The sequence below is a fragment of the Argentina anserina genome, chromosome 2 (genome assembly GCF_933775445.1).
Source record: "Argentina anserina chromosome 2, drPotAnse1.1, whole genome shotgun sequence".
NCBI classification, from domain to species: Eukaryota; Viridiplantae; Streptophyta; class Magnoliopsida; order Rosales; family Rosaceae; genus Argentina; species Argentina anserina.
The window spans coordinates 22,583,262-22,608,723 of NC_065873.1; the positions used below are offsets into that span (position 1 = coordinate 22,583,262).

The 25,462-nt window shown below is 38.7% G+C and overlaps 5 protein-coding genes across 6 annotated transcripts; 2 read left to right on the forward strand and 3 right to left on the reverse strand.

Moving 5' to 3' along the window:
• The first annotated feature begins 1,201 nt into the window (after positions 1-1,201).
• LOC126784667 (gamma-glutamylcyclotransferase 2-3) lies at positions 1,202-3,594 on the forward strand. Its single transcript, XM_050510144.1, has 8 exons — positions 1,202-1,385; positions 1,483-1,559; positions 1,880-1,933; positions 2,453-2,509; positions 2,620-2,660; positions 2,741-2,812; positions 3,077-3,156; positions 3,246-3,594. The coding sequence occupies exons 1-8, from the start codon at positions 1,277-1,279 to the stop codon at positions 3,323-3,325; spliced, it is 570 nt and encodes a 189-aa protein (XP_050366101.1). The 5' UTR covers positions 1,202-1,276; the 3' UTR covers positions 3,326-3,594.
• A 286-nt stretch (positions 3,595-3,880) lies between these two features.
• LOC126784658 (uncharacterized) lies at positions 3,881-8,089 on the reverse strand. Its single transcript, XM_050510135.1, has 9 exons — positions 7,923-8,089; positions 6,987-7,092; positions 6,193-6,497; positions 5,943-6,048; positions 5,524-5,859; positions 5,365-5,441; positions 5,159-5,283; positions 4,401-4,640; positions 3,881-4,173 (listed from the first exon to the last, which is right to left on the reverse strand). The coding sequence occupies exons 1-9, from the start codon at positions 8,039-8,041 to the stop codon at positions 4,148-4,150; spliced, it is 1,440 nt and encodes a 479-aa protein (XP_050366092.1). The 5' UTR covers positions 8,042-8,089; the 3' UTR covers positions 3,881-4,147.
• A 204-nt stretch (positions 8,090-8,293) lies between these two features.
• Positions 8,294-10,406, forward strand: LOC126784664 (uncharacterized). The gene is made up of 6 exons (XM_050510142.1): positions 8,294-8,631; positions 8,723-8,834; positions 8,937-9,148; positions 9,233-9,260; positions 9,805-9,913; positions 10,158-10,406. The coding sequence occupies exons 1-6, from the start codon at positions 8,365-8,367 to the stop codon at positions 10,237-10,239; spliced, it is 810 nt and encodes a 269-aa protein (XP_050366099.1). The 5' UTR covers positions 8,294-8,364; the 3' UTR covers positions 10,240-10,406.
• Positions 10,407-10,539: 133 nt separating this feature from the next.
• Positions 10,540-14,870, reverse strand: LOC126784663 (general transcription and DNA repair factor IIH subunit TFB4). Of its 2 annotated transcripts, XM_050510141.1 has the most exons (12): positions 14,719-14,870; positions 14,539-14,627; positions 14,166-14,436; positions 13,987-14,033; positions 13,389-13,426; positions 13,257-13,302; positions 12,511-12,564; positions 12,325-12,393; positions 11,816-11,892; positions 11,315-11,410; positions 10,857-10,953; positions 10,540-10,767 (listed from the first exon to the last, which is right to left on the reverse strand). In XM_050510141.1, the coding sequence occupies exons 1-11, from the start codon at positions 14,747-14,749 to the stop codon at positions 10,881-10,883; spliced, it is 891 nt and encodes a 296-aa protein (XP_050366098.1). In that variant the 5' UTR covers positions 14,750-14,870; the 3' UTR covers positions 10,540-10,767; positions 10,857-10,880. The 2 variants fall into 2 exon arrangements, 1 of the variants encoding a protein (XP_050366098.1); XR_007670965.1 differs by lacking the exon at positions 10,540-10,767 and having other exon boundaries at positions 11,816-11,888.
• Positions 14,871-20,587: 5,717 nt separating this feature from the next.
• LOC126784659 (lysM domain-containing GPI-anchored protein 1-like) lies at positions 20,588-22,978 on the reverse strand. Its single transcript, XM_050510136.1, has 5 exons — positions 22,304-22,978; positions 21,827-21,944; positions 21,585-21,746; positions 21,451-21,482; positions 20,588-21,067 (listed from the first exon to the last, which is right to left on the reverse strand). The coding sequence occupies exons 1-5, from the start codon at positions 22,956-22,958 to the stop codon at positions 20,790-20,792; spliced, it is 1,245 nt and encodes a 414-aa protein (XP_050366093.1). The 5' UTR covers positions 22,959-22,978; the 3' UTR covers positions 20,588-20,789.
• Positions 22,979-25,462: the final 2,484 nt, after the last annotated feature.

Here is a 25,462-nt window from a genome sequence, read left to right on the forward strand (position 1 = left end):
ATAATATTAGTAGAGAGATTTTGAAATCCATCAAACGTTTACTTACCGTATGAAATTAGAATTAGGAATTGAACTAATTCCTAATTGACTACTAAAATAACCCTAAAAATACAGTTATACATTTCAGTCACTCTCAATACAAACTGTCATATATATGGTTTTCTCTATTTTGTAGTTTTAATTGCCTTAGTTGATTGAGAAGTTATGTACATGTGAAACTAACAAGTTAACCAGTACAATATATATATCATAATCATTAGGTTATACATTAACATTAACTTCCTACATACAAGAGACTGAAGAGAGTTATGCTAAAATTTGTCAAAATTATTTTTAAAAACCATATTAATAGAGGTTATTACCGGAAGAAATATCGATTGATGATGTTTCAATCACAATCCCACCTCCCCCCTTAGATTTTCAATTCCAAGTTGTTAAAGATTGAATCCCTGATGAAGAGGTGAGACTCACACCTATTATAATTTCACATGTGTAAGTAAACACTGAAATTCTCTATACCTGGAATTCTCTGATTTTCTATTTCGTAATTAGTTTAGTGAAGAATCTCAATGTTAAAATTAGCTAGAATCATCATAAGAGATAAATCAATATCTTAGTACTATAGTTTGCACAACATTGAAAATGAGTACAAACTCAACATGTACTTGTCATAGTCACTGTAACGGGTAAATTATATTGTTGTAACAATCGAGTAATTTTGTCATGATACATGTCAAGGGAACAATTTTACAGTCTTACGATCTACATTTGACTTCTAGGCATATTTTATCTAATTAAAATCTTGGGAATAAAATGGAAAATTTTTAGCTAGAAATGAGGGAAATTGCCGAATGGCTTGAACGAACGTTAATTTCTGCACAGTAAAAAGAAAGACCCCAAAAGAATCGGGTCTCGACCACTTTCCCGGAGTCCCGAAGAACGCGACCCAAAAGCATCGGGTCATTTCCGGTCATCCTAGTTTCTGGTTTGCTATCGATCTCTCCCAAAGTTACAACTTTCATCTCTAATTTCTCTCCTGAGTTCTGACTAAAGATGAAGAGGAAAAGACCAAAAGTAAATCCTGGATTTTCTTACCTTGGATGACGTACTTAACGGCGTCTATGGCGAAGTAGCCAAATAGTAACAGTACCATGTCTCCTAGTAATCGGGAAATCTAGGACTTACATCATTGAACCAAGTCAGCTTTCCGACAGAGAATCACTACTGGAAAAGCTGCAAGATTTTGATTGGAAAAAAAAAAGCATCAGAACTCAATATGGTGATGTGGGTGTTTGGTTATGGCTCTCTCATATGGAAGGCCGGGTTTAACTTCGATGAACGCGTCGTCGGTTTCATCAGAGAGTATCGCCGAGTCTTCTATCAAGGTCTCTTTATCTCTCTCTCTCTTCTCTTCTTATGTGTGTTTGAGCTATGGATTGTTCAATATACTCATGTCTGCTGATATGGGTTTGTTCTTATCAGGCAGTACTGACCATAGAGGGACTCCCGAGTTTCCAGGAAGAACAGTCACATTGGAACCTGCAGAGGGGGAAGTCTGTGTAAGTTGTTTCAATAACTTCAATGCCCATTTGCAGATTTGATCAGTACAATGTTTTGTATTACTCAAATATCTGTCATCGTAGAAATTATAGTGCTTGATTTCCATATCTCTCACACGTTTATTTCATTGATTTTTTATTTATGAGAAAATGCAATGCTCAATATACCAGGAAAGATAACCACTTCCAATCAGTGGATGTATGTCACATTTATTTTATAGTTTCTAGTGGTGGTGTGATGATATCATTGTTGATTTCGAAATATTAACAAACTGGACCAGGATACAACTTTAATGGCTATTTTCACTTTGTAAGTTTAGTGGGGAGCAGCCTACAAAATATCAAAGAAGGAAGATCAAGAAAATGCTTTAGAGGTAAGGCATTTGTATCTTAAAGTTAATCTTCATTGTAATTTAGTTCACGTTTTGTAGCTGTGAATAAGCTGCTATCTTTCTGTTGTAAACATGTTTATGTGCTACTGCGCTTGCGTGCCTGGATTTGCTATACTAATATTCTTCATGGTTTGAATATCTTACAGAACACCTATAAGTACCAAGTTTAGCAAACCTAAATAGCAGTACATAATAAGTCGCATATTCGATTGAAATCAACGGCAACCTTAAAATTAGGATGCAATGCAACATTTTATATCAAAGCTTTATCAATATTATATTTGCTACTTGAAGCTTGATAACTGCAAATGGTACAAATCCTTCTGCTGACCGTGATTACTCTCACTTTGTGCTTGTTACTTGTTGTTTTGCTTGTACCTGTGGGTGTTAGAGATTGCTGATATGAGTGATATCCAAATGCACTCTTATTTCATTCCGTCACTCACAATTATGGTTTCCTTATACAACTTGTTTTTTTTTTTTGTTGACATTATTACTCAGCACTTGGAAGTGAGGGAGAAGCAGTATGACGAGAAGGCATATCTTGATTTCTATACTGTAAGTCTAATATTGAAGAACCACTTGTATCAGTGAGTGTATGTCCTCTAGCTTTTAATTTACCATTTAGACATTTACATTAGTTGGGGGGTTATTGAAATTTCTTCCAGGAGCCAACGGCTACGACTCCAGCTATTTCAGGAGTAATGGTGTAAGTACCGAATTCACCATGAACTCGAACATGTTAATTTGCTTTATTCGAAACATAAGGACTGACTCTCCTACTGTTAGATACATTGCCTCTCCAGACAGAAAGCGTAATATGAACTATTTGGGTCCTGCATCGATTAAAGATATTGCCAAGTATGTAATTTCGTCAACAAAGCTGTTATTTGATTGGATGATTACTTCTTTAACAACCTCAATTAATTAAGTAAGAAGCACGATCTAGCTTATATTAGAAATGAAGAATGGTATTATGATGGATATTTTCTTTAACAAGTTGCTTGTTGATTGATGATAGGTCACTGTGAGTTTGATTAGTTAAGTGATCCATAGCCAAAGTCTTTAAACCAATCAGTATTGATTTTCGTTTGTGATATTCTAGCTTTTCTGTTCGATCTGCAGACAGATTGTTGAGGCGAAAGGTCCCTCAGGACCTAATAGAGAGTACCTTTTTAAACTCGAAGAAGCTCTTCTTCATTTTGGTAATGTTAATTCATGCTCCATGAATTTCTATTGTTATGCATGCAACATTAAAACGACTTCATTTCCTTTGATTTTTTCTTTGCCACAGATTGCAAAGACAAACATGTATCGGATCTTGCAAACGAAGTGAGGCGCATCATTTCAGGGAGGGAGCTAACTGTTTCATGAAGCCGGGAACAAATGGGAACTGTAAAAAGGCCATCATCCAACACAGCAATCGGTCATGTATAATTCTTATAGAAAGTGTGGTTAGCGCCTTGGAGAAAACAATATCTGTGGTCGTATGCATATCGATTCCTTATTATGATGGCACTGTGACATTCATAAAGGTCATTCTTGAATTCTTGTTCATGCTAAATTCTAGTTCATGTAACAAGAATCATCCCATTAATACACTGACAGTAAGCAAAAAAGAGTCACCTACCATGACACCACGAGTTGTATGAGCATATTCCAGTGTTGCAAGGGCTTTTCACATAGATTACCGGATACGTACATAATGACAGTATCTTTTTCCTAGCACATTGTAAACTGAATAATGCGTTCAGGATTGAACGTGCATCGAGCTTTATACTGCCTCTTCCAAAAAGATTACTACACTAGCCATCTACTCGTGCTTGTTGCATTCTCAATCCTTCCCAAGACTGTTATAATATCGATCTTCACAAATTTGAAGGCGCAACAAGGGCGTAAAAAATTAGAACAGGGAAGTGATTCGATATGAAATCCAAGCTAACAACATTCACATTAACTCCGATCACATTGATCCTTTCAAAACACTAAGAATATTTTAAAGTGACGCGCATTGTTCTTACCACCAAAGACAGCAATTTCTGTCTATAGTTTACAGGTAATATAACTGCAAGGTGCTGCGAACTTAACTGATATTTGGTGTCACACCATAATAATGCTATACTGGGTCTAATTGTACATAAATAGTTCAAAACTAAATCCGTCGCTGGTGTTCTGCAAATGTACTCCTTGCATAATCTAATCACTGCCCTCATCGCCGTCATCTGCATAAATAAAGGAAATATTCTGTAAGCTATAGAATGCAACCGAAAGACTAAAATCAACTGACAGGATAGGAATTCAAAACTGGTAATTACAGCTTTGAATAAACTATAAATCCCAATCTAAAAATTGTATTTACACAGCAGAAGCAACATGTAGATTACATGACTACTATCCTCATAGTCTATAACAGGTAGCACCTGATATGAAGTTATGAACAAACACTTACCATTCTCACTATGGTTTTCATCACTACTACTATCATCCTTATCTTCAACCTCATCCTCTTCCTCATCATTGTCATCATCTGTATTTCCAGCATCAGAATCACTATCTACAGGTATTTTGGGCTTGGGAGGAGGTACAAAACTAGTGGTAGACCTTCTACGTGAACTCATTACAATATTACTCATGTCAATGCCCTCAAGTTCTTTAGCCTTCTCCTTCTTCTTTTTGACTTCCTTGATTTCTGAAAAAAGAGGTGCAGTTGCAATATGTGCACTTCAGACATTAGATGGATGGTGAAACACTAACACTCTACACCAAATACATGGAAGTTGAGTAAACACTACATCATAATGTCTAATATAGCTTTAAGCAAACAAGTAACCATAACAGAGAACCACTAGACCTACGACCAAATATCTATAGCATGTAAAAAAATTTATGAATGTTTCGTATCAAACCTAATCCATGTCAGCCCTATCCACATAGTCACATACTGATGGCATCTAGAGGGATTCATGTTGGCATGCACAGTAATGAGGACAGACCAATGATTATGATTCAGCTTTCTTAAGTACTTCAAGGAACAGCATACCAGTTGATGTTAATATATATAAATTCCAAGATGGACAAAAACAGACTGCACAGTTCAATGATTGGAATCCCCTTATATAGCATCTTGTATGTTTAGACTATACCAAACCATACCCACAGCACATATTTCAGTGATAACCACTAAAGACTACATTTCAATAAAATCACCTTTCTCATTGGGACTCGAAGATAGCCCTTCACGACTAAGTATGTCCTCTAACTCCTTTATCAGGTGACCTTCACGTTTGTTTTCCGGCACCTGCTTGACTTTCTTGTAAATTGAGGGGGGAACGCTGTATAAGAGATAATAAACATCAGAACAATGACAGTATACAGGATGTAGTTCTGTAAGCAGCAAGTTGAAGGAGTTAAACCTCATTCCACAAGCTTTGATAACGGATCTTAGATGCTCCACCCGTTTACCGTATGCAGGTGCCGAAACTTCTTTCTTCTGCACTTGGATAAAGAGTATGGTTTAATAGATAAAAACACCCAACATCTAATTAAAGGACAGAAATATGCAAAGTAACGACCTTCACAGGTTTCTCAGCAGATGAACGAGAATCTTCATCTTCAGACACATTTGCACCGTCTTTTGCATCATCTTTTTCCTCTGAGTCTGCCTTAAGAGACTTAATCCGCTTCTTTCCAGAGATGTTGGTCTCCCTTGCCAATATTTTCCGTTTCTTTGTAACTTTCATAGCACTTCTTTTTCTAGGTTTAACTTCATCTTCTTCCTCATCAGTTTCACTATCTGCAGGACCAGAGCTCTCTTCACTAATCTCCTCAGGAGTTGGTTTTCTCTGAGGTTTCTTAACAGTTTTCTTCACATTTTTGACAGGTTCAGGAGCTATAGAGGATTCTAAAACCTGGAAAAGAAAAATATTAAGACAATAATAAAATTTTCAACAGTAGATGTTAGGAACTCTTGGCATGAGAAAAACTACCGTACCTCATCTAATTGCTGATTTATAAACTTCTTATACAGATCAAGACTATTGGTCTCAAGTTTAAGATCTTTCTCTAAAACTCGACGAAGTTCACCCATGGTAAGCTTCCTGTAGAGGAAAAGTGTATAGTTATGATTGTACAAAAACCATTGCAGTTAAATCAAAACGAGACAGACCATACATAAAGAATCAGTAAAGTAATACCATAGATATCAATGAATAATGAGCAATTTAGGAAAGAAAATAACATACTCGATATTAGCTTTGATATAAGAACCTCTTTTTGCAAGGGCTAGCTTTATCATGGCCTCAGTTGGAGCCTTTTTGTTATTGGAACTTTTAGATCCCTCAGTTTTTGATTTAGCTGTTTTATGCTTTGTTAGAGCATCTGATGCAGGAGAGTCTTCCACCTTCTCCTCATCTGCGCTAATTTCCTTCATATCTTTACTTGACTGATGCCCTTCAGTAGATCCTGTTGCTTCTCCTTTAGTCAGACTTTTATCATCAGTCTGCCCAGAACTCTTTGAGGTATTGTCCTCACCAGCACCTTCTAAGCACTAGAATACCGAATATATACAAGGAATAGGTAAATGGGATTGAATACCAAGAACATGAACTCATCAAGAGAAAAACAAAACAAAATTAATAACATAGTGAGGTAAGGCTAGGGACTCTTAACTATGGTCACAGAATCAGCCAATGGCATTCAAAGATAATCTATTACGGTCTTAGTTAAACATTACTTGCCTAAAACTCTGCAACTTCATTGGTCTCCTACGCCAGTTTGGTGTACAAAAACTTATTACTTGATTGGAAGTTTATAGACAGTTACTAATTTTAGGAACTCTGGCCACAATGTGAACTCATTTTTAATTTAATCAAGAACAGCCACCACATCTTATAGATCCAATAAACATAGAAGAAGTGTCTCCACGGCAATCCTTAACTTTGTACTTCTTTTCGAAAGAAGCAAAACAGGAGTTGGATGTTAAGTGTATATAAAAGGGCCAAAATGAATAAAAGCTAAAATTTTGAAAAGAAGATACCTTCAACAGATGTTCCTTGACAAATACTTTGTGCGCATCCAATGCAGATGGCTCCAAACCCATGTGTTTCTCTAATACTCTTCGTACATTCACAAAGGTCAATGAACTGCAATTTAAGAACATAGTAAATCAAAAAATCAATCTTTGACTGCCCTAGCAGGTTCTATCCCACAGCCAAAATCTAAAAAAGATGTTTACATGCATCCATTTTAATTTTACTGAACATATATAATAGTCGATTCCTGAAAGCATATATACAATTCTACCAAAACCATCAATACTACTAGGACTTACTGTTTAAATTATACATAGCTAAGAGAAGATATTAAAAACTACACACTAACTCCACAAGTTGTCCTTATCTAAATACACCGGCACTTCAGTTTACTATCATGTTCCAAGGGAACTACAGAGCCTCTTAAGCTCCCTTTTGAAACCGTTTCAAGTACTGGTAACAATTCGGGAAAAGAGTTTGGGTTTAAATGCTCTAAAGTAAGGCCTAAACTCTACGAGCAAAAGGAAGTGTCTTTAGCATTCGTATTTAGGCAAGAACTATAAAAGATTTGTATAATCACCAATACTGGGAAAAATGCTCATAAAGATTCAAAGTTGGATCCTTGTTATTCTCCAGAATAGATAAGACCTTTCTGGTGGATTATGCTAGACAGGTCAAAAATATGTGCTTCATTTTCGCATACATGCAGAGTTAACCCAAACCAAGTACAAACATTTTCGTAGCTGCAGAATCCTTAAACAACAACAGTACACCACACCGTTTTTTTTTTTCAAAAGTCAATTATACTCGAAATTAAACCCTAAAGGGCTAAAACCAAACACTTGAGTACAAAATCACAGAACTGTTTGCTCCTTATTTTTATCATCAAAAATTCAAAATAAATAAATAACCCTAACATTTCCAACACCACCGCTCCTTACTCAGATTGCTCCTTGAAGTGTGGGATTCGAGCCCTCATAGCCTCCAATATCTTGGACTCCATATCGCTCGTCTCCTCCTTCTTCACAGGAGCCTCGCTGTCTTCCACCACCTCCGCCATTCCACACTAACCCTAACCCTAACCCTTCCTCTCTCTCTCTCTCTCTCTCTCTCTGCCAGCGATTGAAGCTTCTTCGTCTTCTGTGCTTTTTGAAAAGCGAAAGGGGGAGAGACTCCAGGGGGTTTTTTGACGCATCAAAACGGCGCGTTTTACCTCACTATAATGCGTCTTCCTTACGAGTCTTACGACGCGTCGTGTGAGGGAAAAAGTAAATAAAAACCGCCAAGTTGGAGTAAATTGCGAGACTGCCCCTCAGATATTCTCAATCGATAAGGCAAAATCAGAGAAGAAAGAAAGGTCGCGGATTCCAGAGACGAGCGGCGATGGGAGGACACGGAGCTGTAGAGGTGGCCAAGACCGTGATCGAGGTCGCTGACGTGGCGTGGAAGGCGATGGAGTGCGTCGACCACTTCCACCACCACCACCACCACCACGAGGAGGAAGAAACCAAGGCCGGCACGATTTCCGACGACGAACTGGACGCGCTGCGAGCCGAGAATAGGCGGCTGAGGAAGTCGCTGGAGGAGAATCTCAAGCTGCTCGAAAACCTAACCGAGTCTCCTTCTCTGTTGAACGATTGCCCTCCTGACGTAAGCAATTGATTTCGATTTACTTTGTGAATTAAATTTGTGTGAATATTTGTTAAATTTTGACGGCAATTCTGTGGTGGTGGTGGTGTAGCTGTACGCGCGGCTTGTAGCTGCAGTGAATTCTGAGAACTTCGTGACGAGAATTAAAGCGATTAAGCATAAGTCTGTGGATTGCAATCACTTTCCTTTCAGGGTTGCTACAGGTCTGCATAGAATCCTGTGTCGATTTTCGATATGGTTAAGACCCTAAGAAGTTATATGATGGTTTGTATAGCTTGCATTGTGACTTGTTGTTAATATTTTAGGGAGTGATTTGGAGGAAGCTGAGATTATGATCAATGTGAACCAGAAGGAGCCGAGCTGGTGGGTGTGGGTGACAGAGGATATGGTTCCGGGGAAGGTGGAGGAGAGGAGTGGGATTGATAATGATACTTATGTGGTTGTTAGTGAGGAGCATGTGGTGGATGGGGTGGCTGATTTTATGGCTAAGTGTATTATGGCTAACCCGAAAGCTGCGGTATGTGTACAGTTTGGCGCTTTGGTTGCTATCTAGATTGTTGATTTTTCTACGTCGTCTGATTTTTATTTGTTGGTGTTGCAGAATATGAAGCCGGAGGAGTTGCAGAAAAGTAAGTTTCTCAATTGATTGCCTTTGTGTAACCAATTTGTTTAAATGTTGGGTTCAACGTACATATGTTAGCGAGTTGTTATCCCAACTTGAGGTAGACATGTTTCTACATGCTCGGCAACATTTGTGTTGGTAATTTGTACCTTCTGGAGATACTGAACCCTGTGCCAATCAGTTTGTGACTTGTCACTGTGGCATAGAATGAATAAGATTCTGTCAGATCTTATTTGTGGCTATGTATGATCTAGTTAATGGAGGTTGCCTTTCCTACTAGGCGTTTGATGTCTGGTGACATCTTTGAAAATAGACAATTTATCTAAAGTCTGATCTCTGTCAATTATGTCCATTCCTGGGAGAGGCTTATGAAAATGTGGTGTCTTTCTCTATAAGTTTGAAAATAGACAATATTTCTAAGTCTGATGTCTGTCAATTATGTCCATTCATGGAAGAGGCTTATGAGACTGGTGTCTTCCTCTATATTTTCACTTTTGTATGCAGAAGCTAGTGAGCCTATGTAACTCATCTTTGTGAATCTAAATATGCAGTTGTAGCAAAAGCAATGGTTGGTGTGAGTAAATTGGAGAAGGTTTTGGGAATTTGGCATGCTGGGAAGCTGTTTTATGCCCTGTCCACTTGGGGACTTGCTCTAGCCGGGTGAGCTTTTCTTGCCTGCATACTTAATAGCAATACTGCATTTAACATGTGATTGAGACTGTTAGTACTGACATTCCTGACACATTGTGGTTATAGATAGAGAGAGGATTTGCAATTTTGCAAATGCTTGGAATACCTAGACACATTTTCTAAGTGTCTTGTTTTCTTTTAGTAGTATCTTAATTACTCTAGTGGTTTTTCAACCCACTCAAGAATGTAAAAATTATACCGATTTTCTCTGCAGGTTGTACCAGACCCGTGCCGTATTAAAGATTGCTGCAATGGGGGTGCATACAACAGGCAAAGTGCTTATGAGGGCAATGTGAGACGTGCGTTGCCCCTTGCAACTGAATTGTACTATATTTCTCATCTGCACTTAGATTGTGTTTGGATAGTTATAAGAATTCCCATCCGATGTGTATAATTGTAAATACCTCTTGCTCTTGTATCTGAACTCGATTGGTTAATGGTATCGACTGTTTGATTGATTCTACTTTTCCCGTTTGTGTTTTCTGGAAATTATAATGGTGTCTGACTAGTTGACTGAAATTCAGCAATGGCTGGAATGCCAAGTAATCAAATAAAGAACGGATGTAATTTGGTACTAACATACCAAAAGGGTGGGTTAGGATCGCAAGAAATATGTAATTCATGAATACATTCTGCAATTGCTCTTGACAAGAGACCAGGTTGATAAATCATGAATATCATGAATAGGTCCATCTTTACTTCGATGACGGCCGGATCTTATCTTGCTTCCACAAAAGATGCTCCGCTTAAGGTCTGGACAGCGTGCAGATATATCATCAGCGCCGGTAAATGTGAACAAAAAAGATTTTGTGATGGCTCTCTCTCTCACTGCCAGCAATCATGAGCAAAAGCGTGTTAGTTATACACTCCTGATATCTCAGAGATCACAAACAAAATTCGATTAAATACATACCAGGAACGCTTTTGGATACCATCATCAGGTGTCTGAAGCCTTTCTTTTTTTGTTGGCTTTTGAGGAAGCTTCTGACTGAGCTTGACCAAATACTGACCTGCAACATGCCCACAGCCACAACTCAATCAGGGGGAAATTAACAGTTACAGTAGCATCTCTGCATGCCGGATTAGTTATTCTTTCTTCTAAACAAACAAACCAATGATTTGCTGACAGCACTAGATATATATTTTGTTACACATTGTCGAAGGAATCATTATGTAGTGATTCTTATTAGTTTCAAACCAGATGAACATTAAGTAACAATAATTGGCTCATGCCATTTAGTTTTTGGCCAATCACAGGCTATTATCAGCCATAGAGAAAAGCAGATAGCCAGATAATAAGCACTCCAGAGGAAAATCAGTTTATTCAAATCAACTCTCATTCTCAGTGTACATGTTCAGAAAGTAGCTTACCCACAAGTTGAACATTTCTTGTGATGCTTGCAGAATATGGACAAGCACACAGAACAGATGTACCCAGTGTCTATAGTTTTTTTATGGCAAAAGCACCTGCAGAAGTCAGCAATTGACAGATTAGGCAAGACACAGGGTATGGAAAAATTACTCTACCTGTACCTACATGGTAACTAACTAGCAGGTACAACTAACTAAAACACCATATCAGAAAGGGAGATTGCATTTGGGAGTTTCCTGTAAAACATGCCTGAAGCACCTCTTAAGTCCTACCAATGTTAGATATTTTTGGGAACATATCATTATTTGCTCCCATTGAGTACATTTGATGTTAATATTGATAATAGATCTTTGGACACATTCAAGATTTCATATTATATGTCATAATTCCAAAAGGAGAATCCATGTTATACAATAACATGAGCCATGCAAAACCCTATTTGTTTTAATACGTCACACAATTAAACCAGTAAATTGAATATACACATGTTGTTCACATACGAAGCACGAAAATCCACTCCAGAAGATTTCGGAAGCTGTAAAAATGCTCGGGAATGCAAATCAGTGGCAAAAACTGTCTGCATATGAAAAAAAAAATTATTCCAAATAGTTGGAACCAAAAGGAATAAAGACTAAATATAATCCAAAATAGTGACACAGAAAAAAGCAAAGATAGTGACTAAGAAACAGAGACTCGGCAAAAAGAAAAAAAGAAAGAAAAATAAAAAAGAGGCGCAATAACAAATGCGATGATTGCGGTTTAGTAAGCTGAGTCACTAAGTAACAAAGTTGTGCTTATATTCAGCAGAAAGTGAGATGAAATTGTAATATTTAGTTCCACTAAAATTTAAAACTAGAAGCCAAGTTGATCTTAAGCCAGATTCATGACTTGTTATAATTCTTACGAAGAAGCCAATTTTGTTTGGCCTCACTCACACAAGGTACGGAGTAAAGCGTGCGAAAATAAGAGGAAAACTATTGCACGTTACCCAATCAAGTTCTTAACCTACCGTAAGGTACTGAAGCAGTCCATCTGGCTGTTGGGGCTTCAGATATACACCACCAGTAATGTATGAAGCCTGTTACTCATCAATCAGAAGCAATCATCAAAACCAGCAGAAGAATAGACATAATTACTGAATTACGTATCAAAATCTGCAGCAAATATCTGACACAGATGATAAAAGCCCCTCTACCTGCTGTAGGAAGGCAGAGTTACTAGAGCCCATATAGCAAGAGTCTATAGGAACCTACAAATGAAGCAAATCACGCATACATTAGACTGCTCCTATGCTAGAAATTAAAAATCACATGTTGCTAGTATTGGGGAACCTAGTTAAATAAAGGTAAAAATATATTACAACTTGAGGGCAAAGTTTGATATCTGACAGTAACCAATTAAATTCCAGTATGTCAATGTGAGATACCCACTGATTATAAAGAGGGAGGAAAGAGAGAGAGGAAGGGATGGTAGGCAAATGGCATTGGAATGTCAGAAAATTATGACCATCTTTGGTTAGAAACATGATCAACTTTGGAATAGTAGTTCCAAAAAAAAAAAGGATTGTAGTATGTCACTCCTTTACATCAGAGGAAAAATAATGCACTTGTTTACGTGCTTCATTCTCAGAAACTTCATAAAAAATGGCTGTCAAAGCCAAGTCAATTGTAAAATACTAGAAAAATGGCCAATATGGTAATATGAAAATGAGAATTCAACAGGAAGCTGGAAAACTCATACCATGAATCATTTGACCGAAAGAACCAAACTAGAAAATGAACTTCAAAACATTAAACCAGCCATTTTCCACCTACTGTACTTTTTAAATAGGACATACTAAAAGTGATAAAGAGTATGTGCATTAAATTTGGCATGCCAAAAATAACAATTAGATACAAAAACTATATGCTTACAAGAAACAAGAAAGGGATCAAACCATACCATAGATCGCTGTGCAGAAAATATTGCATTCATGATTGCAACATATCTGAAAGGGGCATTAAAAGAAACCTCCCAAGTAAGAGATTTGATGGCAATTAAAATGAGCAATGCAAGAGGTGGGAAAGAACATACTGCTCAGGACCATCTGACGATCCCTGTAAGCATAAAATCTGTCTCCCGTATGTTAGTAAGATAACTTATAAGGTAAAAGGCTTGTGAAAGAATGTAAACAATTTACCAAAAGCCATGTCACATACATCTCTTTTACAAACCTAAATGTCATAACTATCCACACTCAGAAATCACCATAGCTATGAATTGTTTAGGCAAATTCATGACTGTTCTAAAAAGAAGGCCACTTCCGAGTATGTTTGATCAGTTGCACCTAAGTGCAGCAATATATTACAACCTGGTAAGTTAATGAGTATAACTGTGAAGCTTAATGTCTGTATGTTTTATCTCAATGTCACTATCTAGCTGCCAATGTAAATATTTCCACCAACACGACCCCCCTTCAAACATGTTTCTTCATTCTACTAGACTATTTTTGGCATCATATAACAATTTCTTCAGAAAAAAACTGAGCTACAATGTACATGGCATCAGCTCATAGACTGACATCAAACCAACAGTTTCCCATAGTTCTATAACACGTTTGTATCATCAGACCATGAACCATTAATAAGCTAGAGAAGCTCACAAACAAACTACAATCACCTCAGTCACTCACCCTGGGATGAGGATGCTGTGGTCCTGATCGAAAAACTCTCTGTATATCTACATGTCAAATAAAGTTAAGCAAACATTAAAGAAGCAGCTAGATGTTCAGACCAGATAACACAGCACTGCTCAAACATTATTCCAGTACATCAAACTCATAAACTTATAATGCATTGACAAAAAGGATACAGCACAAAGCCATTGACAACGACCCCGATAACAACGATGAAGGAATCCCTTCGGCCGAGCCTTCCTTCAGTAACTGCTCATCTTTGGCCACAAACTCCTCCAGATTCTGCAGCAAGTTGGAGCAAAGAGCCGGCATTCTCCCCTGATCAGAGCCCTGGCTCGGCGCCGAATCCGAATCGTAGATGTAGCTACATGAACTGTACCCGGTAGCAATGACCACCACTTGGTTGAGCTGATTAAGCAGTAAAATCGAGTTTAAAAATGTAAGCACCTGCATAATCACACACTCATTAACATTACTGAGTTCTTAATTCAGTTTTTTTAAATCAGAGAGAGAGAGAGAGAGAGAGGGTTAGGGTTTAGGAGAGATTACATGGGAGAGGAACTTGGAGAATGGGAGAGACGATGAGCTCCAGAAGAAGGGGTTGGTGTCTAATAAGACCATCAGAAGGCTGACGTCATCTGCAAAAACGGAATCGGAAAAGCTCAGAGAGATTAACAATGGCAATAGCGGGAGAGCCGCGTCACTGGAAATCGAGAGAGAGTGAGTGACCGGCATAGAGCTTTGAAGGAACCGAAGCCATTGGTGGATTTGAGGCGCGTCGGAAAAAGTGATCGGTGGTGTTTTTGACGGTGCCGGCGAGGTGGTTCCCCGGCGACTGAGAATTTGAGAGGAGCGCGCCGTTTGCTTAGTTGAGAGCTTCAGATTACACTGTAAAGGGGTCTTTATCAAATCAAATAAATATATTTTTTTTATTGAAATCAAATAAATATTCTGAACAAAAAATATTCAAATAAATAAATATTTCCGAAATAAAAATTCATAGGCGCAGTGGGCCTATGCGGGCCTCTTTAAAACACTACGAAAAAGAATACAATACGTTGGTCTGTACGGTCTGTATAATGCAATGAAATTACCAATATTCAACAAAGACTAACAAAAAAAACTCCATATTCAATACCATTTTTCGGATAGAAATACAAATACTAGTCTCAAGAGTCACGATCGACCACAATAATAGACAAGCCATGAATGATCAAATTGAACGAAAGAATAATAGCATTTTGCATAATTGATTATGAGTCCAATATATGCTGAAGCCATTAACAGGAAACGCTAATTAACACAAGTGACGATCATATCGAGCCTGCAGTTTGGTTCAACCAAGAGCAACTGCTGACATACTTCCTTTGGTCGTCGAATCCAAGCTTCTATTATAGAAGATGATGTTCTTCGCTTAATATGGTATCTATTCAAACTGAAGTCTTCCGCTCCCCCTTCAACCAATCGGCCGTAACTATTTAGACTTGCAGTAGTACGTGAATCTTTCAGGGAAATCAAGCTTTTAGTATAACCATATATCCTACTAATATATCCATCCACAAATGGTACAACTTTCATCGAATGACGCTTCAGGTCCAAGAAATAGCTGTTACCGTCGAATCTGGAACTCTTCAAAAATACGCCATGCTCCCATTCGCCACAGATGACATCTAAAGGCAATCCAGCCCTTTCAATACTTATGGTGTAATCTCTCGTCCATAATTTCTTACCGTAGTCTTTCAACACCCAAATCTCAATATTCATAGTCACATCAGTTGATAAACAAGTATCCACTGTCGCCAGAGATCCTCTTAGAGTAACTAAATGCAGGATTTTTGAAAATACAAGATAGAACAATAACGAGTAATAGCAGCCGAATATGTAGAAGAATTTTACTTTTCTATTAAATAAACAATATTACAATGATTACACCTTAATCAATAATAATATTATTCTCAAAAGTAAAAATACTTCTTACTCGATAGTCACAATCAAGTATGAAACAACCTCAATAAGATCGTTGCTTCAAGTGTCGATACAACCTCACTAAGATCGTTGTAGTCACACGAACGATCAACCTCACTAAGAACGTTGATGTTGCCACTAAGGTCTTCAATGGAGTTACACAGATTTCCTAGCACTAAGCTATCTTTTTTGTGAATTTTCTTCTCTTTGGTTTCACCTTCTTTCTCCTCTTTGTTTCTTGTATGTGTTTCTCATAGAGGCCACATAACCTATTGCCTATATATCCTATATATACCAGCCGGCCATCAATCCTTTAACCCTAGTACAAATAGGCAATCAACCTAAATCATTTCCTAATACATCCTTCTATAGAAAAGTAAAAACAAAACATATGGAATACATTTTAATATAAATATATTTGAAACTATTTTTCCAAATATACTTTATTCTACCCATATATAATCTCATATACAGTCTCTATCCACAGTGAACCTTCACTCTGAAATTACAGAGTGAAGTTCTAATTTTGGCACACTTTTCGGTCATATTTTTTCACCATAAGTCATTCAATATTTAGGTATGCTATTCAAGATCATCTCTATAAAATTTCATCCAATTTAACAATGGTTTGAGCTTTCAAAATCGAGATTTACACTATCCACAGTGAACCTTCACTCTGAAATTACAGAGTGAAGTTCTAATTTTGGCACACTTTTCGGTCATATTTTTTCACCATAAGTCATTCAATATTTAGGTATGCTATTCAAGATCATCTCCATAAAATTTCATCCAATTTAACAATGGTTTGAGCTTTCAAAATCGAGATTTACACTAACGGTTCACGTTGAACAGTTTTAGTTCGTTCATTGATTTAATCTAATTTCAATACCTTAGCAATATCTGAATTTGATGAAATTTTGTAAAGATGATCTTGAATAGCATACCTACGTATTGAATAACTTATGGTGAAAAAAATTGACTAAAAAGTGTGTCAAAATTAAAACTTCACTCTGTAATTTCAGAGTGAAGGTTCACTCTTAATAGGGAATGATCCCATATATATTCCCATATATATTCGATTCGGTCAAATCACAAAATCCTTGCTGCAAGATGTTTCCTAGTCCGACTAGGAAATGTCCTCAATGCTCCCCCTTTGTTATGCTTCACTCCTTTGGGCATTCATCATCATCATGGAGGTCAATTCATGTATCTTCAATCTCCCACTTTGGCCCTTCATGCACCTTTCACCATCAAGTACCTATACACTCAAAAAGAACACTATAAGTACAAGATTAATCAAATAACCTAATCTAAATCACAAGTTGAACCTCCCCAATTCTCAATACGAGAATACATCACTTGGTATCAAGAATCAATGATCATCCTTTTCAAGATATCAAGTGACATGATCATAGGTTCTAATAAACAAAAACTAATAACAACTTCAGAATTCAAATAAACATGAATAACCAAACATAGTTTGTGCATAGCACTTAGAGTACAAAGCAAAACCAAACTAATTGAAAATAGTTCTTAGCAAAATAAAACATGTTAAAGCTTAAATATGGACTTGATGTCTCCCCCTAAGGTGATGAAGCCAAAGGAGGAGAAGTCTTGATCAAGGGAGAATCCTAGGCATGGCCACCACGGTGCCCACGTCCTCGACGAGCACTCCGCCTACGACCACCTATGGAGTTGTAATTTGTCCATTCATGGGGTGTTATCTCCCCATTCTGAAAAACATGACCATTGGATGTCGGAGGGGAAGGAGGAGCAGCATCAACAACTACCACCGGAAGTGATTCTTGGGAATGAGGTTGAGGTCCTTGAAGACATTCGTGATCAGCCAACCACGCCGTCCGAGTTGCAAGCATGTTCCGCTCGGCACGACGCTCTCGTTCCTGAAAGATGGCATCCCACAATGGACTCCCCTCCGTTGGAAGAGGAGAATGAAACATGGTATCAAAATTCAAGGAAGATGAGGACGAGCCATACCCAGGAGGACTTGGGGGGGGGGGGCAGCAAGTACCGGAGGACCTCGATGAGCCACCATGGATTGAATCTTTGTGCCAAGATCAACCAACAGCTGCACAGCAGCCTCGAGGCGATGAAGATGTCGAGTGACATTGTCATGACCAATTGCATGCATGAGTTGAACTCGATTGATCTGTGTCTGAAACTGCACTCCAATACGTCCAAACGCTTGATTGAGGTCGGAAAGAGTCACGGGACGAGTAGCACCGCCCTCCTTGGCAGCAGCACGGAGAGCTGCCTCCATCTCACGTCGGGATCGTCCTGCTCCACTCATGGTAGATACGCCTGCACACTTGACACAAACCATGAAGACAACAAAGGAGAGAGTAAGATGAGGAGGCAAGCACATAGTAGACATCTATATATATAGGCACTAATGCATAAATCCCTAATGCAAAACGGAGTAAAGAGGAAAACCAAACAAAGGTCTAAGCAAGAATCTCGTCAGAAAATCAAATCTTGGTGGATTCCAAGTAACCCTAGCTGCAAAAGAAAAGAGAACCAACCAAAATACATGCACATCTTACATGTCGTGATGAAGATAAGAAAATCACACAAAATCAATCAGTGATAGGTAAGCAATCCGAGGACAGTCAAGAGGAGGGTTCTGCGCACCAATGCATGCACCATGCAAATATAGATATACACGGAAAAAAAACCATGTGGTGAAGCTCATAAAGAAGGAAACCAAGCCATAAAAAATGTAAATATTTCTCTAGTAAGAAGAGGGTAACAGAGAGATCAATGCATAAAAGGAAAATAAGCTTTCCATATAGATGAATCATACACATGCATACGGCAAGAAAGAATATTAGCTAACCATGAAACAAAAACAATTACCCTAGAGAACTTGCCAAAATATCAATCATAATAACCATGAGTACGAAAATGATACACAGGTTAATCTTGTATTAGATGCATTATGACAATCGTTGTAGTCACACGAATGATCAACCTCACTAAAAACGTTGATGTTGTCACTAAGGTTTTCAATGGAGTCACACATATCTCCTAACATTAAGCTCTCATTTTTGTGAATTTTCTTCTCTTTGGTTTCACCTTCTTTCTCCTCTTTGTTTCTTGTTCACGTTTCTCATAGAGGCTACATAACATACTGCCTATATATCCTATATATACCAGCCGGCCATCAATCCCTTAACCCTAGTACAAATAGGCAACCAACTTAAATCCTTTCCTAATACATCATTATATAGAAAAGGAAAAACAATATATATGGAATACATTTTAATATAAATATATTTGAAACTATTTTTCCAAATATACTTACCCATATATAATCCCATATATATTCGATTCGGCCAAATCACAAAATCCTTGCTGCAAGATGTTTCCTAGTCGGACTAGGAAATGTTATCAATGCTCCCCCTTTATTGTGCTTCACTCCTTTGGGTATTCATCATCATCATGGAGGCCAATTCATGTACCTTCAATTTTAGAAGACGAGTGTGAGTGGATCAACTAAGAAGCTCTTAGAGTAACCAAATTTTTGGAGAAATTATGAGGCTTCCACGGAGAGGATCAACTAAGAAGCAATGCCCATAGCTCCTCAACTCTATACTTCTGAGGCAAAACAAGTTGTAGAAAACGAATTCGACACTGTATGAGTGATCGTCGGGAGGATGTGATGTAAAGAAGGTAAGTGCATGTTTTCCTTGTGTAAAGGTGGTGTCGCCATCGTACTTGAGTGATTGCAGAGATGCTACTTCCACATAACCTTGAGGGGTTTTGGGATGATCGTGAATTATGGAGAAACGCATAAGGTCAGGCACATGATCGTGAGTACTAGAGGTCACCGGCAACCGGGTGTGCAGCGTCATGAATGAGTACCTGTCGAGTGTCGACCATGTTTAACATTGCCTTGGACACGCACCGGATGCAGCAGAGTGATTCGACTGGCAGTCTCAAGAGGATGAGCTCCAGGCCTCCAGCACTTCCAAGGGCAAGTGTTTGGTATCCACATTCGTCGCCATAAGCTTGGGGCCATTGTTAATGCAGCTGCACTGTCTCCTCGTCATAATGAATAGTTGTTGCAGCTTTCTCAAAAAAAAAAAAAGAAGAAGAAGAGCTGCAACAAAAATTGAATCACAATTCAAGGTTTTCTTCGAAAATTCTGATGAATAAGAAAAAGGAAGCTACTGGTTGAAAGTTTCTTCCAACCAAAAGCTAAGAGCGCCCCTTCGATTCGGTTCGGATCGACCCTTCTAACAACCAATTACTATCGATGTCCTCTTATGGGATGGAAAATAACAGAAGCATAATCGTTGAAATCTTCATGAAGGTGACTTGGATTACAATTACCAATTCAAAGGTGGCGGCTGGTTGGTCGGAGGGATTGTGGATGAAGGAGTAAATATGGTCCTTATTCCTTAAATTAGTCTGGAGAAAGATGAAGACCCTTGCTGGTTTCTTCGTCATTGTTGCAATGTTGTAGTCATGCTGTAGTACTTCGAGTTTTGAGTAGCAATAGTGATTACCAATGGAGTTCCTTGTTCCATGCATTAGATGATATTTTCAGAAAGAACAAACTTTGCTCAGGCAACATTTAAAACTCCGGAAGATGAAAACAAGAATAGATTGCAGAGTTGGCGACCTGTGCATAATAACTTAATAAGGCAGCAGAGGTAAACAAAACCCATCGGAAAACCAAAGCCCCACGGTTTTGCCAAATCCACAAAATGAGTTGCAATTTCACTACAAATAAATAGAAGGGCTTAACTACCAAGACAAGTTTGGACTGTTCAAATACTGAAGCAACCGTGCAGAGCACACAATCATAACTATCATAAGATGACCATCGCGAATTTGATGCACAAGATTAACAATACTGCACTTGGGAAATTGGTCAATGGCATAACCAAGGAGGACGCAGCGGAAGAACTCCCAGAAGGACCACCTATGGGGGCTAACCCTGGAAGTAAACTGGACGTTGTTGAAGGCACTGTAGACTGGGGTGTTCCTGTTCCTGAGCCATCGGACTGCGGTGAGGGTGCTGGTGCAAATGTTGTGTCCCGGATTACTGAAGTTGGTGGGGCTATTAGTGGTGGAAATTGTTGAGGTCCTGTATAGTGGCATTTTAAGACATGTTAGAATGTAATTACAGAGAAAATCCAGCTCCATGAAGCTTTTCTTCAACTAAAGTTTTCAGTATAGGTGTTTCAATTTGTTTCTATATTTATGTTATGTAATATAGAACCTGCGTACATGCTTTAGATCACTAAAAAAGTTGATATAAACAAACCAGTCCACGAACTGAAATAGCAGTTTACAACACTATGAAAAAAAGATTTGAGAGACAACACCAAATTTAGACGAAGAGAAGGAACAAAATTACAGTATAAATTAGGAGATTCATGTTTCATGGGAAATATAATCGTAAAATGTCTTATAAGTTATAACTGGTCCAGCAAGAATCACATATCACAAGTGCATCTAAAATCTTACCTGGACAGCGAGGCCGGAGAGAGGTGGACAACCTGCAGAGCAGAATGGAATCAGCTTGACATTCAACAAGAATATGAAACATGTCAAAATGACCATAAGTAAGAAGTAAAATCAGAAGGGATAACCATACGTACGTTGTGATTATGGAGCCATTCACAAAACCACCATAGTTGCAAGAACTGACATTGCAACCAGCACTAGTTTGCTGTGCTGTAATGTTCCCGACCATGAGGTTACTGTTTTTACATTGCATGCTCGAACACAAAACTGCTAATGAAGCAGGCTCACAGTACAAACTGTAACAAAAGCACAACCAAGCTGATTAATAAGTACCCATAAGAGAAACAACAGATGCAGAAGTAATCTCATCACTCACTTGAGACTCCCAGGACCACAACTGCATTGAAGGCAATGACTTGCTGTAATGGCATAGCTCCCGTTGGGCACAATTAAGCCATAGTCTGCAGCATAGCTAGGAAAGTTTGATGCACAGGCTGCAATAGATAGAAGCAGAACTCAGACATCACCATGTCAACTCATAATGACAAATTTAATAAAATTACATTTCGCGAACGCTCATGCTCAGATTAAACCCTATTAACATGCACAAACCTCATGATCCCCATGATGTCCAACACTGTAACCAACATTGTAACAATAACAAGTGCTCAAATAACCAACACATGATGAAGCAGTAGCACCATCAGTCACTCACTACTAAAACTGTACAAGCTACATTTACACACTACACAATTGCATATCAAACTTGAATTAAGTAAATTAACAAACTAAGTTCAACAATGACTCATGAAAATCAAGTTCCTGGTACAATGTGCAAAATGAGAGACAATACCGGGCAAAGGGATAGCAAGAATATCAGCAGGCTTAATAGCCGAGCTCCCCATGGCATTGACATTCATCAAATCCGTCAGCGTAGTCGTATACCTCGCCGCAATCCCCGCCAGCGTGTCCTCCGGAGTCACAACATACGACAAGTAAATCGCCGGCAGCGAATTATCCGTCCCATTAAAGCAAGTACACGGCAAGGGCACCACCAGCGTCTGCCCCACGTCGAGCACCGACGGGTCCGAAATCGAGTTCGCCTCCCTTATCTGGTCCGCAGACACCAGCCCCGAGTAAACCTCGTCGGCAATGGAGGCTAACGTGTCGGAGGGTCTTGTCTTGTAGTGGGTCGAGACAGATTTCCGGATGCCGTCGACGCAGGAACAGAGAATTGGGATTTTGAGGAAGAGCTGGGACGGGAGGATGTGGTTCTCGACGTCGGGGTAGGAAATGTCGATGGCATTGGCGGTGAGGATAGCGATTGGGTCGACCTGGAAGAGTGAAGCTACTTCGGAGACTTTGAGTTCGGTGTAGACCTTGTAGCCGAGGAGCGCGTTGCAGGAGTCAGAGTTCGAGCAAGGCTCGATTGTGGACTTTGAGGATGCCAGGAGAAGTACATTGCTTAGAACCGAGAAGAAAATGTAGCAGAGTTTTCGGTGCCGCATATTTAGGGGGGGGGGGGTGGGGTGGGGTTTGTAGCTTAAACCCCAAAATAGAAAGATGGGTTGCTTTGCTTGGAATGCTGCTAGGATTTGGGATTGCGGTTGTTGTCTGAAGAAGAAGAAGATGAAGATCGAAGGAAAGTAAAGTGGTTTTGAAGATGGAGAAGAAGAGACAACTGTGTTGTATAGAGTGGAGTGTGAGCAGAGTCAGATTCTCGAGGTTTGAGTCTGGGACATTACTTTCGTGTGGACCAATATAGCCTCGTCAAACCTACAATTACCCAACACTGAAAAGGTGGTGTTGGGCCGTTGGCCAGCTCATGCGGCGTCGTTTTGTCGTGGGGATTGGCGCATGTTTAGGGGCGTACGGGGGTTATTTGGGTATTTCAGGTGTTGCTTTTCAGATCATGAGGGCATCTGGGTGAGCCCCGCATGGCCGCATTCAAATAGTAAGGGAGGTTTTTATCCTCTGCTTTTCGGGCGCAGCCCGAATGTATGGGTCGTGAGCCTCAGAAGTGATCTGCCAAACTTTGTAGATTTGCGTATTGCGATTACTAGTCTCACGCCTACGCGCGTGCTTCTTAAACACTAGAAACCGCCCAACATCTTATGACGTGAATATTTTGGTAGTTATCTACATGAAAAATTGGTGTTTAAAATTAGAGAATAAATAATATTTTTTCATGGAAAAAACTTACGTATAACCTAATATGTACTCATGCGTTCGAACTCTCACTTATTTGCACATTTCGGAAATACAAATACATGATTTTAATCGTTCAAAAGTTTAGTTTATTACTAAATCATTTATTTTGTCAATTGCATCAAACAAATGAACGGTTATGGTGAAAGTTAATAGTCTCATGATCAACTGTCAATTTGTTTGATGCAATCGACTATGAAGACGATTTTTATTTTTACATCAATTTTTTGCAAACATGATCTTTATTAGTTTAATTAACTTTTGAACGGTTTACATTTTTTATTTACATTGCGAAAAATAGACAAATAAGAGATAGTTCGAACACACACGTACATACTAGGTTGTACGCAAGTTTTTTTTTAAATTAATCTATTTAAATTTTGACTAGAATCCCTTGGTAGTTTGTTTGACAATAGAAGTAATAAGTGGGTATATTCGAAAGTGCTGGCATAGGCTTATGTCCGCCATAATCAACACAACTATCAGCGCACTAAAGCTAATAAATAGTCCAGCCTCGCAATACCAGCAATGAACCAACCACACTAGATGTGCAATGGGCCACCCCGCGGCCCAAACCAACTACAGACGCGTCCTCACGCGCATCCCAAAGAAGACTCAAGAGAACACCTTAATCAGACTTTGTCCCACACCGAAAGATGAGTAAATAATCTACCTCAACTCAACAATAAAAGGTCAAACCCTTGACCTCATAACGTAAGTGTACTTAACTACCCACTGTTACTCTGCATAAATTATTACCAATCTGACTTGAGCATCAGAGAGTTGAAGACCACGCCACCGTGGTCTCCACTTTAACGACTCGTGCTATTTGTGACAGGAAAGAAACCAGAAGCACGGCGTATCGCATCAACAGAGAAGTGTAGCGTACTGCATCAGTACAGTTCACTACATTATCAGAAAGTTTACAATTTAGTGAAATTTTTGGGTGTCCACTTATAATAGTAGATATGACAATCAATCTTAGATAGTGGACACATATTTCTCCCACACCCCCAATTTATTTTCATTTTTTTCTATTTTTTATTTATTAATTCACTTTTTAAACTATTGTCTAATATTTAAATTTTTGATAAATAAAGGGTATATCATAAATTTTATGATTGCCAATTACGTATGACAAATTGCCTTAACTCTAAACCCAACCCCGAAGGAACGAGTTTAGGACTTTAGGTTGTTTTCACATCTATATAAGCACCTAAACCAACACCACTAAGCAACACAAGTCACTAGTCTTATCCTAATCTTCAAGGCTCAAACATAATGATGAAGAGGGTTGAGGGAACCGGCAATAATGAAGGTTACTGTGCAGATGCGGCCGTTTACCGGCAAACATGGTTTGAGTTCTTTCGTAGCAAAGCAACACAGGCCAAAACGAGTGAACCCCTCATGCGCCCTGACATGCTTCCCATCAAAACAAGGCTCCACAGGGTAAAACGTAATATTATTTATGCAGAAGACAATGGTTATAGTATCCACAACTCGTCCTCGACACACAAATGGGGGTTCCTCTCACTCGTCTTAAAATGATCATGGAAAGGGTACTTAGATATCATGGCAGTCTATCTGAATTTTTGGCCAGATGAATATCCCAAATGATGAGCAGGCAACTATTCTTAGGAATGTGTTCGAGGTGGTTCAAGGGGCTATCCTTCGATTTCCTATTAGCCCTCGTTTGATTCACGAAATTGAAAGGAAATTAAATGAATTCCTTCACATTTTCCATTGTCATAGGAAATTTGAATTCCATCAAATTGTTTTTCTTATGTTTGGAAAGACTATGGAA

What these genes read in the sequence shown, in the direction of transcription:
- LOC126784667 (XM_050510144.1), top strand. Translation starts at nt 1,277, where the DNA reads ATGGTGATGTGGGTGTTTGGTTATGGCTCTCTCATATGGAAGGCCGGG. An exon ending in TCGATTAAAGATATTGCCAA is followed by an intron (nt 2,813 to 3,076) that starts GTATGTAATTTC and finishes TTCGATCTGCAG; the next exon opens with ACAGATTGTTGAGGCGAAAG. An exon ending in AGAAGCTCTTCTTCATTTTG is followed by an intron (nt 3,157 to 3,245) that starts GTAATGTTAATT and finishes TCTTTGCCACAG; the next exon opens with ATTGCAAAGACAAACATGTA.
- LOC126784663 (XM_050510141.1), bottom strand. Translation starts at nt 14,749, where the DNA reads ATGGCTTCGGTTCCTTCAAAGCTCTATGCCG. An exon ending in TCTCCAAGTTCCTCTCCCAT is followed by an intron (nt 14,437 to 14,538) that starts GTAATCTCTCCT and finishes GTGATTATGCAG; the next exon opens with GTGCTTACATTTTTAAACTC. An exon ending in ACTCTGCCTTCCTACAGCAG is followed by an intron (nt 12,394 to 12,510) that starts GTAGAGGGGCTT and finishes GATGAGTAACAG; the next exon opens with GCTTCATACATTACTGGTGG.
- LOC126784659 (XM_050510136.1), bottom strand. Translation starts at nt 22,958, where the DNA reads ATGCGGCACCGAAAACTCTGCTACATTTTCTTCTCGGTTCTAAGCAAT. An exon ending in TCTTGCTATCCCTTTGCCCG is followed by an intron (nt 21,945 to 22,303) that starts GTATTGTCTCTC and finishes TATCTATTGCAG; the next exon opens with CCTGTGCATCAAACTTTCCT. An exon ending in TCTCCGGCCTCGCTGTCCAG is followed by an intron (nt 21,068 to 21,450) that starts GTAAGATTTTAG and finishes GCCACTATACAG; the next exon opens with GACCTCAACAATTTCCACCA.
- LOC126784658 (XM_050510135.1), bottom strand. Translation starts at nt 8,041, where the DNA reads ATGGCGGAGGTGGTGGAAGACAGCGAGGCTCCTGTGAAGAAGGAGGAG. An exon ending in TCAAGGAACATCTGTTGAAG is followed by an intron (nt 6,498 to 6,986) that starts GTATCTTCTTTT and finishes TCGGTATTCTAG; the next exon opens with TGCTTAGAAGGTGCTGGTGA. An exon ending in ATCAAAGCTTGTGGAATGAG is followed by an intron (nt 5,284 to 5,364) that starts GTTTAACTCCTT and finishes TCTCTTATACAG; the next exon opens with CGTTCCCCCCTCAATTTACA.
- LOC126784664 (XM_050510142.1), top strand. Translation starts at nt 8,365, where the DNA reads ATGGGAGGACACGGAGCTGTAGAGGTGGCCAAGACCGTGATCGAGGTC. An exon ending in TGAACGATTGCCCTCCTGAC is followed by an intron (nt 8,632 to 8,722) that starts GTAAGCAATTGA and finishes GTGGTGGTGTAG; the next exon opens with CTGTACGCGCGGCTTGTAGC. An exon ending in GCCGGAGGAGTTGCAGAAAA is followed by an intron (nt 9,261 to 9,804) that starts GTAAGTTTCTCA and finishes CTAAATATGCAG; the next exon opens with TTGTAGCAAAAGCAATGGTT.